At 42.6% G+C, this 13,971-nt stretch overlaps 2 protein-coding genes across 2 annotated transcripts; one reads left to right on the top strand and one right to left on the bottom strand.

The window, feature by feature from the left end:
- Positions 1-70: 70 nt before the first annotated feature.
- Positions 71-1,720, bottom strand: LOC146483040 (uncharacterized). Its single transcript, XM_085106171.1, has one exon. The coding sequence runs from the start codon at positions 1,718-1,720 to the stop codon at positions 71-73; it is 1,650 nt and encodes a 549-aa protein (XP_084962297.1).
- Positions 1,721-7,620: 5,900 nt separating this feature from the next.
- LOC146483041 (uncharacterized) lies at positions 7,621-8,694 on the top strand. The gene has a single exon (XM_085106172.1). The coding sequence runs from the start codon at positions 7,621-7,623 to the stop codon at positions 8,692-8,694; it is 1,074 nt and encodes a 357-aa protein (XP_084962298.1).
- Positions 8,695-13,971: the final 5,277 nt, after the last annotated feature.

Genomic DNA, 13,971 nt, shown 5'->3' on the forward strand with positions numbered 1-13,971 from the left:
GTTTTCGTGAAACTTCCTTCGTTTTAGTTTTCACTAGAAAATGTTGATTTGTGTTTCAGAATCACTAACTCTAAAGAACAACTACCTTGCCATTACGGTCACCTTTAACAGCCACAGCAATGTGACCCTCCATGCTCACTGTAATCCCGGCTATATAAAAATTATTCTCTTCAGTTACTACTATTCTCCTCACGAACTCACCATCTTTAGTGTATATTGCCACACACATGTACAGGTGCTCTGTTCCTCGTTCCCATTGATATCCAGCGACGACAACAAATTCACCCGATGGATGACATGCAATGCGCCTGTAGTCATCTACTTTGGTGTTAATGTTGAATTTACGCTGCTGTTTACCATCTTCGGTGAATATGAACACACAGGAACCATCCAGTATCATGACCTGGCCATCAGGACCAGCAGTGATATCATTTGCATCCTGCAGTATCCTTTCTCCAAAGCTGTGTACATATCTCCCCTCATGCTCGTACACATGTACAATCCGTCCCAGGGGTCCTACCAGCACTTTGTTATTGGTGACTGCCAGTCTGTCCCAGCCCCCTCCCCTCACAGGAAACCTGTGTAGTAGGTCAGCGGTACGACTGAATACCTGAACTTCCCGCTTAGCCCCATACCTCGACCCGACCAGTAGATAGATGTTGCTATTGTTCACATCAGTAGCGACATCAAAAACCTGTAAGCCCGTCTCAGTGTTATTAAGTTCAGGGTGAAATTGGAAAACAAACTTTCCGCTGCTGTCAAACACTTTCACACTTCCATCCGAATCGTCTGTTATAATAAACTGTTTATCTGCGTTTGTAGCGATACCCATAGGATACTTCAGCTTGTGCTCCTTTTCACCCTCCCGACCAAATAACCATGGTGTGACACAGCAGTGCTCCATACCTTGTTTCTGCAACACTTTAGAAACTCTTCCATCAAAGAGCAGATCCACTTTCTCTTCCCCGGTATCAAGACAAGGCCAGTCGTACAGCGGGTTGTTGCTAAAACTGGCCTTCAGAATAACATCGTAGATGGTGCGATTTACATGACAAGTGGCGGAAATGATCGCCCTTCGTTCTTCTTTACTAAACCGAGCCCAGAAGCCTCTTTTAAGCTCGACAGTAAAACATTCCTTAACAGCTGACAGACTGTGTAGCTCTTCAATGCACACTCTACACGCTGCTAATGCGATCTCGGGATTGTCTACTGTCTCCAATATTGTCGACATTACTCGATATTGCATGGCCAGTACGCGATCAGACAACTCCAAAGCTTCATTAGCGAATGCTTCTGTCGCTTTTCTGCGGGCATCTTTAAATCTGTCTTTTGCATTGGCAAGCTCCCTCATAGCTGACTCATCCAGGTCAGTAAGCTCCAGTCTTCCCGTTCCTTTTGCCAGAGAAACTGCTTCAGCACTAGCTGTTCCAGCTGCTGCTTCTTCCTTTATCGTGCCGTGCTCCCTTCTGGACCTTGCCTTACCAAACACTTCATACAGCAACTCGATTCCTTCTTTAAAGAAGCTGATGCTTGCTAACAAATCTTTTCTTGCCAAGCCCTTCAACTGCGACTTGATATCGTCGATTTCACGCACGATCAAGCCATGGAATTTCTGATCTGTAACGTCGCCATCCTTCAACTTTTCTGCTGCCTTATCTCTTCCTTTATTCACGAGCAAGCCGATGGTGGCTTTAAACACAGCCGTTATTATGAAGGACATCACAGCTAAAGAGAAAGCCTAATGTTAATGATTAGCTTGTTACGCGGGTGCCTCGAGGGGCATACCTTGTCTAAAAACGGGCTTCGTATCATAGTTTTTCATGATAGCTTGAAATCTGCACATTAATTTATTCATTAAACTCTCTCCTCTCCTAGTAGGGATGTATTGTTCTCATTGTCGTCAACAAAAGCAGGCCAATCAAATCCATTCTTGTCGCTTAAATCGCAAGGGAGGGGACCCACTCACCCCTACCTGTGTGACGTCAAAGCATCATTTGAGTTATTCATTAAAATCGGATTAAATTTGTGGCTGCCATATTGTTAACATGCTGTGAACTCAAGTGTGCCGTTTTCAAACGGAATACATTAACCATTTTGAAGGGGTAAATCGAAAGAATAACTTCTAAGAAGCAGTCGACATCTAAAACGGTGGAAATTGGAGAGTTCCTGGCGAAGGAATCGTGCTTTGTTTGACAGTTCTAAAACCACGATGGGACTGAAAAGAGGTCATTGATAAGCTTACTTTATTGTAATGGAATTTCCGAAATTTCCGTTACAACCATAAGAAACGTTACACAAGGGAAACAACATAACGCGATCATCGTGACTCAAACTATTCCATTAGCAAGGATAGTTTTATCAATCTGCGAAGCATACAATTGGAATAAATGAATCAGACACAGCATCACGCGTAAATGCCAGTATAGGCATCTTGTTTGCGTAATTTCCGTTTTGTGAGTTCAGAAGATATAGGATCGTGTTGCAGTTTAGTTTTCCCGTCGTTTTCGAAATAGACAGACACATTTTTTTAGAAAGAGTGAAAGAATCAAAGCGTTTATTTAAGGTACAGGAGAGGAGAAAGAGGTATCATGACGTTTTTTGTCTATCTTGCATCCGTAGTGATTTGTTGTCTATTTTGTTACATTTCAAGCACGTGTTTCGTAACATAGATTCGCCGTACGAGTGATCAATTAATCTTTCTTGTGGAATGTATTGTAATCAAGGTTTAATTATAATTTTCTTCTCAGTTTTTACGTAATTCCATCAAGCCATTAAATTTATATATCAAGAAAGGAGGACTGGTCTGTTGGAGTTCTAGTAAATGCTTTCACGTTCTTGTCAACATTGGAGTTCAAGTTATCTCGAGCTTCGCCCGCTACAGTAAAAACTCTTTAACACGCAACTCAGCTGTGTACGTAACTTACGTCGGGAAAAAAACAGTAGACGATCTTGAGTGCTGAAGCCAGCCAACCATTAATGAAACAAAAGCAGACCTTTAAAGGGCCCTAGTCAGCCACACCTTTGTTTTTTGTTTATATGCAAGAGTTTGGTCATTATATTTTATTCGGAGCATGTCAAATGAACGAAATCACTGTGAAACTACTAAAGATAATGAAACATACTTTCAGGAACACAACTTACAGTTAAGCAATAAGATTTCGCTTCACCATGTAATATTAATAATTTCGATGGCATCGAAAATGGCGGAGGCTGACTAGGGTATCAAACACAATTGTAACAAGATTAAAGGTCGTCCGCGCAAAGGGATTGGTGTAAACAGCTAAACAAAATAGAAAATTGTCTCGCCGATTCAACCAATCCAGCTCAGCTGCAAAGCGAAAGAATGTGGTTAGAAACAAAAATGGACATCTTGATCGCAGCTCAAGAGCGGCTCGACGAAGTATTAGACGACTTCGAAGTGAAACGTGTTGCGCAACAGAAATTTGAGATCTGGGAGCAAGAGTAAATCAAAGAATAACAGAACTTAAAGAGCTAAACAGCGAGAACTCGCGGTCAAAACTGAAATTTCAGATTTCCTCATATTTTGTCAGAAGAATCCCTTTAGAGAACTATTTACGAAAAAAACAGTAAAACTTTCCAAAGATTTTTCGTTTTCGAGAACTCCGGCATAATGTGAAATGCCGCCGATCGCGTCGCAGCCGGCGTTAAATTTTGGTGAGATTTGGTGCATTTTCAAATCGCTCGGGAAGGAAGACGGCTTAGCGTATGTAAACGATCTTTTCAGTGAAGTTAAATGAGGCATCCTTCTAAGAATACAATCTTATGAAAATATTGCTGGAGGATTTTTATTTACATGCAGTTTTCAAAGTCCGAATATTCCTATTTTCAGTATTTTCGTTAACACTGGAAATTGTGGAAACTTTGCGGACAAATATCGTGTCCTGGTACATCAAAATTTGTAGCAAGTATTATACTTCAGCAAAGCTCTATACATGTACTGCAATACATAAAAAATCCAGCTTGGGTAATTTAAAATCAAGTGTTGACGGAAGTAAACACATAGGGAGTTTTAATATATTTTTTTCAAAAATGCCAGTGGTCACGCAAGGACAGGTTAATAAATTTTAAATAAATTTATTGTTTATGTTTCATTTCTAGTGGAATAAAACTAAATTGTTATTCGGAAACAAAATCTCATGTGTTAATGGGCTTATCCCTATAAAAATTAATTTCATTCCTAGTAGATGATCACCGATCGCAAACGAAAAAATGAAACGTTCAGGTGTTATGCCACGCTTTCCTCGGTACGCCAGCGTCAACTGAATGCGAAGGATACGAAACAAAATCAATAAATATTTCATATCAAAGTGTATCTGAAACCCACCACAGACGATAATGTTTCATTAAATTACTAATCGACTTGCGAGAAAAACACCTTTGGTTCAGAAAAATTACGCAAAAGTTGCATTTTTTATAAATCCTAGGTTTGTCAAAGATGCATCTCATCTTCATTGTCAATAAAATGTCGTGACAGGCACTACATTGAGCTGGATAAGAGAAGAAGAGAATTGTAAAAGCTGAGGAACAAGGTATCTGTGTTTTCAATTTGCAGGTCCTAGACTATATATCATAAACAGAACTGAGATATCAGAGCCGGTAGAGAAAATCATGCTTTCACTTTAGTGCAAGGCTGGCCATAATAGTTATCTTCAACACTGCACGGCTATAATATATTTGAATGAGCACTTACCGTTCCAACACCTGCAAAATAGGCATTTAATGAACCATCCCCATTAATGCGAGCAATAGTTCACCCTTCTCAGTCAGATCCGGATAGAAGAGCACCATAAAATAACAACGGTTGTTTGCCATCACTGTGTACATAGCTATTTTAAACTTGCTATTTATAAACAATGACGCAAATGGTTATAAATAGCAATGTGCGTTCTTGGTTTGGAGTGGTTTGCTCGATACTAGAAAGTGTATTTCTTCTTCCGCGATGTCATATTTTGCAGTTTCTATATATTTTCGGTTGCATTTATGGCTCATTGCTCATTTTCGTCCTTGATAGACGACGAGTCCGGTTGTGGTCAAAGTTCGAGCTATTACAGCAACCTGCGTTTCTTTGGGTGAATGCCAAATAAAAAGATGCCAATTCCAAAAAAAAAAAAAAATTCCTACAAAGGAAAACTGCTAAAAAAGAAATTCCTGGAAGTAGTTCACCATCCCAAAAAAAATTCCTGCAAGTAAACTGAACCAAAGTACGATATCAAAACACAACGTCAAGTAGTTTTACTGTACATATCAAAAATATAACCTGCCCTTCTGTCATTTTAACGCATTTTACATGTATTAATGTTTTTAGAAGTGACAATGCAACAGATTACATCTGATCTCCTGCTCATTTATGGAGAACCATATTTCAAATGTAGAAGAAATATAAAAAAATTTTACTATATTGCCTTCGAACTTCTCACGCTTTTCAAGTTCGCTTTTGCGTTCAACTGTAAAGAACGGTATCGACCAACACGACGAAGCAGAGTTTCCTTGACAAGTGAAAAAACGTCCCTGGAGTCATGAGGTGCGATGCATTTAGTAGCTCATTTCTTTCTCGATAATCCCGAGAAAATCGAGACTCCAATTAAAGAGACTGTTACCTTGAGCGGTACTGTAATTAAACTGTGCGGAGCTTTGCATGCCTTTAATATTAAAAGAAGTTCTGTTGAAAAAATCGTGCAGAGCTTCCACGTCGAAAAAAAAATACATGCAGATAAATCGGACTAAAAAAAAGTTCATCCACTGAAAATTCTTAACCCCCCTCCCTTGATTTCTAATGGTCCACCCCTAAGACCAGGGTATTGTGTCTCTATGCCACATGGTACCCGCCTTTTAGATAAAACAATAGTTTCCCCGCTTCCTCTTTTCCCCGCATTAACTACATTCATTGTCCTCTTTTTTAAATGTCATTTTCACTCAAGATTGTTTGAGGGCCGGTTGGAAAAAGCAAGCGCCTGGGATCTAGGGATTATTTTCAGCAAACTTACATAATTGTATTTATTAACAAGTTGAATACGTTGCAACCAGCTTTAAATCAATGTTATTTTCTTCACTATGGAAGAAAATGTTCAAAAAGACTCAGAAAATGCCGTTTAATTAGCTACGATAAAGGTCGTTTATTTGACAGGCAGACAGACAAACAGACTACACGGGTTCATTATAGTTGAACTCCCTGCGAAAAAGATGAAAATACCGCAACGTTTTTTATGGAAGTTTCGTCTTCAGTGAGCAATACCACGTGTAGATGAAACCCTCTACTCGGAAATATGCCAAAGCGCCGGGCAAAATGGAATTTTATCTCATATCAGCTGTATCGAAGCGGCAGGTAAATACAACTCGGATACTACACTGTAGTTATAAAAACGCCGTAAACATGTCATTAACCCTAGCTATCGACTGTGAGGTAGAAAATGTAGCTGTTTCGTACAGCTTCATTTACATGTAGGAACTGTGCAAATTGTCACTCTTCCGTTTAGTGAAAAACGTACTACCGGCGTAGTTGCGTGAAGTACAATAATGAAATTTGTCGATCATTCTGACGTTGCGTTATCGGAAAACATGCCATGGCAATCGGCCTTCACGAATTTTGCTGTGGCATTAGTTATCACTCACTCTAACTGCGAATAATTTTTTGTATAGGAACATTCAGCAACAAAAAACTGTTTAGAGTATTACATTTTGTATTGTAGCGATAACTTTGCCATTCTCTCGGGAAAATGACCACTGCAATATTTATGTTGCAGCACAAGAATAGAGCTTTTCTTTAGTGTAACTTTCATTGTAAACTTCGATGTACCAGGAAAAAGATTTTGTCCACAATTTCAAGTGTCAACAAACGTGCTGAAAATAGGATTCTTCGGACTTTGAAAACTGCATGTAAATAAGAATCCTCCAGCAATATTTTCATAAGACCATATTTTCAGAAGGATGCCTAACTTAACTTCAAAAGATCGTTTTAATACGCTAAGCCGTCTTCCTTCCCGAGCGATTTGAAAATGCACCAAATCTCGTCAAAATTTAACGCCGGCTGCGACGCGATCACGGCATTTCACATAATGCCGGAATTCTCGAAAACGAAAAATCTTTGGAAAGTTTTATTGTAATTTTCGTAAATAGTTCTCTAAAGGGATTCTTCTGACAAAATATGAGGAAATCCGAAATTTCCGTTTTGACCGCGAGCCCTCGATATTCTCAGTTAGCCGCTCTTAACCAAGATGAGGAAAGTTCTCTTTCTTCTGGAAAATCCACACCAAGTCGCTCTAGCAGGGCCTCACAAAAAAGTAGAAAATCTCATTCATCAGCTAGAATCGACAGAAAGGTAAACACCGCAGCAAGGGTCGCCAAATTGAAAACGGAAATAATAAATATCTTTCTTAGACGGCGAAGCAACCATAATAGCAGAACTACAGAAGTTTAAGCTCGCCAAGGAACTGGCAATCGCTGAAGCCGAAATGAATGCCATCAACAAAGTAGAAGAGAACGAGCTTGCTCCCAACGGTGAAAAAGAAGATTTGTTGCCACACGCTATCAATACAAACGATCTCCTCCATAATTATCTTGACAACGCAGTCCTCATTGGTAGATAAAGATAGTAATCTGACAATGGAAACGGAGCTAAGCGATACACCCAAACCCTCTTCACCAAAGGCATCTCCTGCGAATGATCAGTCGCATCACAACGAAACCGAAGTCCCAATAAACGAATGTGCTACTGATGCTGGTAGTTTTGTGACACGCTATCCATCCACGCTGAATCCATTCGCACCCGAATATGTCACCCTGGCAACGCCCAAGAGAGCACAATTTACAAGTACCCCCTATGCTCAGTGCAAAGAATCGACTCCAAATAGCATGGGTATTACACATGATCAAGGCCAAGGTTGTCCATCCCAAGCAAACGGCGATATTCTTCAGCGGCTAGCCGATCTGACGACTCAACGCCACGCGCAAGAGTCACTGCCACTCCCAGAACCTGAAACATTCAGAGGAGACCTCCTTCATTACCCTACCTGGAAGAAATCGTTCGACACGATCATAGAAAGGCGAGCCGACAGCTCAACGCAACGACTTTACTACCTAGGAAAGTATACCAGCGGAGAAGCTAAGGAATCCATTCGAAGCCTCCTTTCACTGGACAGCGCTGACGCATTCAACGAAGCACGAAATATTTTGTCCGAAAGATATGGGAATCCGTTCCTGGCCGCCGATGTCTTCCGGAAGAAATTAACCGAATGGCCAAAAGTACCCCCTAATGACGGCGTTAATCTTCGAAAATTCTCCGATTTTTTGCTTCATTGTCAAACAGCTATCAAGGAAATAAAGTACCTGAAGGCGCTTAAAGATCCCGAGGAGAACCAGAAAATGGTGCGGAAGCTTCCCCGTAACATAGGCGATCGCAGGAGCCGCGAAGTTGACCGCTGGCTCAACACAACAGAAGATAGACAAGGCAGCGTATCGAGGCCAAGATCTCACAATGAACCAGTCTACCCTCCGTTCTCGGCCTTCTGTGACTTCCTAAGGAGAGAAGCAACAATCGCGTGCAACCCAATAACGTCGTCGAGGTCCAAGGATGAAGACAAGAAGGAGGAGCAGCAAACGGGAGAGCAAGGCTCGGTAGCAACTACAAGAAGAAGCCAGTCGGCTAGAGAAACTTTGCCAGTGGATCCAGTGAACTAAAGAACTATACAACTCAAAGGAAAGCAGACAGGAAACCGTCTGAAAGCTGCCCGCTTTGTAAGAGCCCTCATAACCTTGACGATTGTGACAAGTTTCCTAAACCATCGGAACAAGATCCAAACGCAGGAAAACCTCAGTTTCACACAGCAACGAGCGCCACATCTCATCGCGTGAACGCACTAGATGCGAAGAGCGTAAGCAACTGCAGCTCGCACTCGCTTATCGTTCCAGTGTGGTTGCATCATACCCAAGACCCAGAGAAGAAGACTCTTCTATACGCCCTCCTCGACGATCAATCGGACGCCTTTTTCGTTAAGGATGACGTTCTTCAAGGCTTAGGCATCAGTGGCCCTACCGTTCAGCTGAAGCTATCTACGGTTCTAGGAGAAGACGTGGTCTCGTGTGAGAAGATCAACGGTCTAGGAGTTCGAGTTTCTCAAAGAATAATCAGAAATACTCTTACCTGGAACTTACTCGAGAGAAGAAATCCCTGTCAAAAGGAGTCACATTCCGAGGCCAGAGTCTGTATTTGGCTAGCCTCACCTCGAACGAATTGCTGATCAGCTGATGCCCTATCGACACGATGTGGATGTACGTAGTGCTCCTCATAGGAGTGAACTGTGCCCGAGCAATTAAACCACGCGAAGTAATTCCTGGCTCTGACGAAGATCCGTACGCCAAGAGAACGAACCTCGAATGGGGTGTCATCGGATCCATTAATCTGGACAAGGATGGTGAAAACGATGGCCATTGTTCTTGCAAACGGATAATTTCTCGAGAAATTGGAGAAGGATCGAGCAGAACCGTGAGTCACTTCGTAATGAAATCCCAAGTTAAAGAAGTCTGTGGTCCCACTCAAGTTAACAGGATGTTTGAGCTCGACTTCAAAGAAACGATCAGAGATGATCAGGCGCTATCCTTCCAAGATAAGAAATTCTTGAACATTGTGACAACAAACATTCGTAGACCAGAGGACGGGCAGTACGAAATGCCCTTACCGTTAAAGGAACAATTGGTCAGAGTACCCGACAACAAGAATCTCGCTGTCAGCCGACTACTGGGAAGCTTAAACAAAGATTGACGAGAGACGGCAAATATAGGGAGCATTACCAAGCCTTTATGCACGATATACTCGAGAAAGGCCATGCTGAAAGGGTTCCCTCCGAAGAGCTTGACGTCAACAATGGCCGCACTTGGTACATACACACCATGGGGTATATCACCCGCAAAAACCGGACAAGATTCGGGTTGTTTTCGACGCAAGCGCTGAATTTAATGGTGAACCTCTCAACCGTCACCTTCTTCGAGGACCAGACTTGACGAACAACCTCGCTGGGGTTCTTTGTCGGTTTCGTAAGGAGCCGGAGGCCTTCACCTGTGACGTTGAGGGAATGTTCCATCAAGTATTCGTCTCGCCAGAATATCGAAACCTCTTCAGGTCCTTTGGTGGAAGGATGGTAACATAGACGGTGAAGTAACCGAATATAGAATGACAGTACACCTGTTTGGCGCGGTATCGTCCCCTGGATGTGCAAACTGTGCACTAAAAAGAGCGGCAGACGACTTTAAAGAAGTGTTCGGGAGCAGGCCAGCCGAATTTGTCAAAGAAGATTTTTATGTAGATGATGGACTCAAGTCGGTTCCCTCAGAGTCCGAAGCCACATCCCTAATCCAAAGCACAAAGGAGTTATGCGCTAAGCGAGGATTCAATCTTCATAAATTTGTATCCAACAGCAAGAAATTCATAGAGGCCATACCCAAGAGTCAACGTGCCAAAGGGGTCATGGAATTGGATCTCAACAAGGATATTCTTCCCATAGAAAGAGCTTTAGGAGTTCAGTGGTGTGTGGAGTCAGACCACCTTCAGTTCATAATGGAGTTAAAGGATAGACCCTTCACTAGGAGAGTAATACTAGCCTCTATCAGTTCGATTTACGACCCTTTGGGCTTAGCAGCACCCTTCCTGTTAACAGGCAAGCAAATCTTGCAAGAATTATACAAAGATAAGACTGACTGGGACGAGGCAGTACCTGAAACTATTCGGCTCCGATGGGAGAAGTGGAGGGGAGAGCTGCGCACTCTGGCAGAGATGAAAATACGAACATGCTACAGACCTGATGACTTTGGCGAAGTAAAGTCGGTCGAACTTCACAGTTTCTCCGATGCAAGCGTTTATGGATATGGCCAGTGTTCGTATCTCAAAATGATTAACAGTCACGACGAAGTACACTGTTCCTTGGTGATGGCCAAATCAAGAGTCACGCCGCTGAAACCCATTACTGTACCAAGATTAGAACTTACTGCCGCAGTAGTGTCAACCAAAATTAGTGCCTTTTTACAGGAGGAGTTGAAGTACCACAACATCCCTGAAGTGTTCTGGACAAACAGCAAAGTTGTCCTCGGATATATATTCAATGAAGCAAGGCGTTTCCACACATTCGTCGCTAACTGCGTGCAGCTGATCCGCGACCGCACATCTCCTGATCAGTGGAACTACGTTCAGACAAGGGATAACCCAGCTGATGATGCGTCTAGAGGACTCGAAGCTCAAGGGCTAGTAAACAACACAAGGTGGTGGAATGGACCAGACTTTCTCTGGATGCCACGTGATGACAAGCCTACCTTGAACTTTGTAGTATCACCAGAAGATCCTGAAGTTAAGAAGACTTCAGTGTTGACGACCAGCGCCGCAGAACGCTCGACTGTGTTGCAGTGTGTTGAGCGCTTCTCCAACTGGCACCGAGCAGAATGAAACACCGTTTAAAGGAAGATGTTAAGGTTCCCTCCGGTTCCCAAGAAAGACGCGCACAATGCCCAGACGATGCTAAATCCTCGTGTGAAGCTGTAGAAAGCATTACAGTGAGTGGTGAAGACCTGCAGAAGGCCGAACAAAGGATAATGAAAGCAATTCAACATGAAGCTTTCACGAAAGAAGTAGAGTTGCTGACAAGCGCCAAACACCGACATGAAAGGAAGGACAGAGCAAGAAAAGGAATGACAAGATCAAGCTCTATCCACCGACTAGATCCATTCTTGGATGAATATGGTATCCTACGCGTTGGAGGTAGAATCGAACAGGCCGATTTGCCTTATGAGATGAACCATCCTGTGATACTGCCGAAAAGATCTCACGTCACTGAGCTGATAATACGTCACTTCCATCAGCGTACCAGACATCAAGGACGAACAAGAACACAAGAGGAAATCCGCACGTGCGGCTTCTGGATAGTAAAGGGCAGCTCTAATGTTGGCCATCATGTATCTAAATGCCTCACGTGTCGTAAGCTGAGAGCAGCAACCCAGCAGCAGAAGATGGCCCCGTTACCAAACGACCGACTTGAGGAAGCCCCCCCTTTTACTTACTGCGCGGTGGACTACTTTGGACTCTGGTACATAAAGGAAGGACGGAAGAAAATGAAGCGCTATAGTGTCATATTCACATGCATGGCTTCGCGCCCGTTCACCTGGAGACCGCAGTTTCACTCAGTACCGACTCGTTCCTAAATGCGTATCGTCGCTTTATTGGTCGCTGTGGACCAGTCCAGCAGCTACGCTCCGACCAAGGCACCAATTTTGTAGGTGCAAAGAATGAATTGGAATCAGCCCTGTTAGAGATGAATCACGAGGCCATTCAGAGAGAACTTTTGAAGGACGGATGTGATTGGATCAATTGGAAGATGAACGTTCCCCAGACCAGCCACATGGGTGGGGTTTGGGAGAGACTCATCCGTACAACAAGAAGTGTTCTATCGGCAATGTTGAAGAATCTTGGCAAACAACTAGACGACGAATCCTTGCGCACACTAATGGTCGAGACAGAAGCAATAATCAATGGCCGCCCACTTACAACGGTCGACCTCACAGGTCCAGACGCCCTAGATGTGCTGACACCAAATCGATTGCTGACAATGAAGTCTTCTGTAGTCATGGCGCCGCCCGGAAATTTTCAGCAAGTCGACGTATATTCAAGGAAACGATGGCGTCGGGTCCAGCACCTCTCAAACGAGTTTTGGTATAAATGGAAAAGAACGCATCTCCAGTCCCTGTAGAGCAGGCAGAAATTGTCAGCTTCATACAGAAATCTTAAGGTTACCCGGTACCTTCAGAGGTGTCTTCAGAGGTGTCTCGCGTCCAAGCGATGCAGCGCGTCCGGTTTAAACTGTAGATACCTGAACCCTTATATCAAATTAAAGCTTATAGAGCTGGCTATCCAACTAAACCAAAAATTTTGAAATAAAATGAATTGCCGAATTTTTAGCGCTGTTTTCTCGAATAAATTTTTTTCGCTTGGAGGAGCCACTTCAAAGATTTAAAACTCAAAAGGAATTTGTTCGTTTGCCTTCAAATTTGGACAGTAGCTAGTTTAACATATAAACAACAAAATGTGTCTGCAAATTTCCTCTTTCGAAATTTTGTTTCTCCGAGAGCGATTTGTGTACGATTACTCCTTTTTTTTTTCATCCTATTTCGAAAATGCTCTATAACTTTTCACTGCGATTGAATATGGCAAAACGCAGACACGTTTTCTTAGCGATTTGGGTCCGGAAAGTGAGGAGCAAATTAAATTAGCAAAAAACAAAATTCACTTTGACTTGTAGCTTTAAAAAGGTGATTCGGACGCTCGCAATTAGAGGTCGTGAAAAAATTCGACAATTCATTTTATTTCAAAGTTGTTGGTATAATTTGATAGCCAGTCCTATAAACTTTAATTTGATATGGGGGTTTAGGTATCTACAGTTTAAACTGGACGCGCTACATCGCTTAAACGCGAGACACCTCTGAAGGTATCGGGCCCGTATCGGGTAACCTTAAAGAAGGAGACCTCGTGATTTTGAAAGACGACAACATTCCCAGAAATTGCAGGAAGCTCGCCCGTGTTGCTGAGACATATCCAGACGAAGACGGCCTTGTAAGAAAGGTGAAAGTGGCAGAAGCTAACCGATCAGGTTATGGTGACGGTAGCAGCCTTAAGGGGTCTCGCATTTCCCACCTGGACAGACCTGTTCAGAAGTTAGTCCTCTTGATGCCAAGTGATGAAAATGAGGACCGGGGATTCCCATCCGAGGAGCCTTAAGGAATGAATCTTTACAGTGAACATTGAAAAACTGATTTATTTTGTTCCATTAAGTAAATTGTAAATTGTGACCAATTTAGGGGAGCCATGTTAATGATTAGCTTGTTTGTTGTGTAATTTCCGTTTTGTGAGTTCAGAAGATATAGGATCGTGTTGCAGTTCAGTTTTCCCGTCGTTTTCGAAATACAGTAGACAGACACATT

This window comes from Pavona decussata, unplaced genomic scaffold (assembly GCF_977016875.1).
Source record: "Pavona decussata unplaced genomic scaffold, jaPavDecu1.1 SCAFFOLD_40, whole genome shotgun sequence".
Taxonomy (NCBI): domain Eukaryota; kingdom Metazoa; phylum Cnidaria; class Anthozoa; order Scleractinia; family Agariciidae; genus Pavona; species Pavona decussata.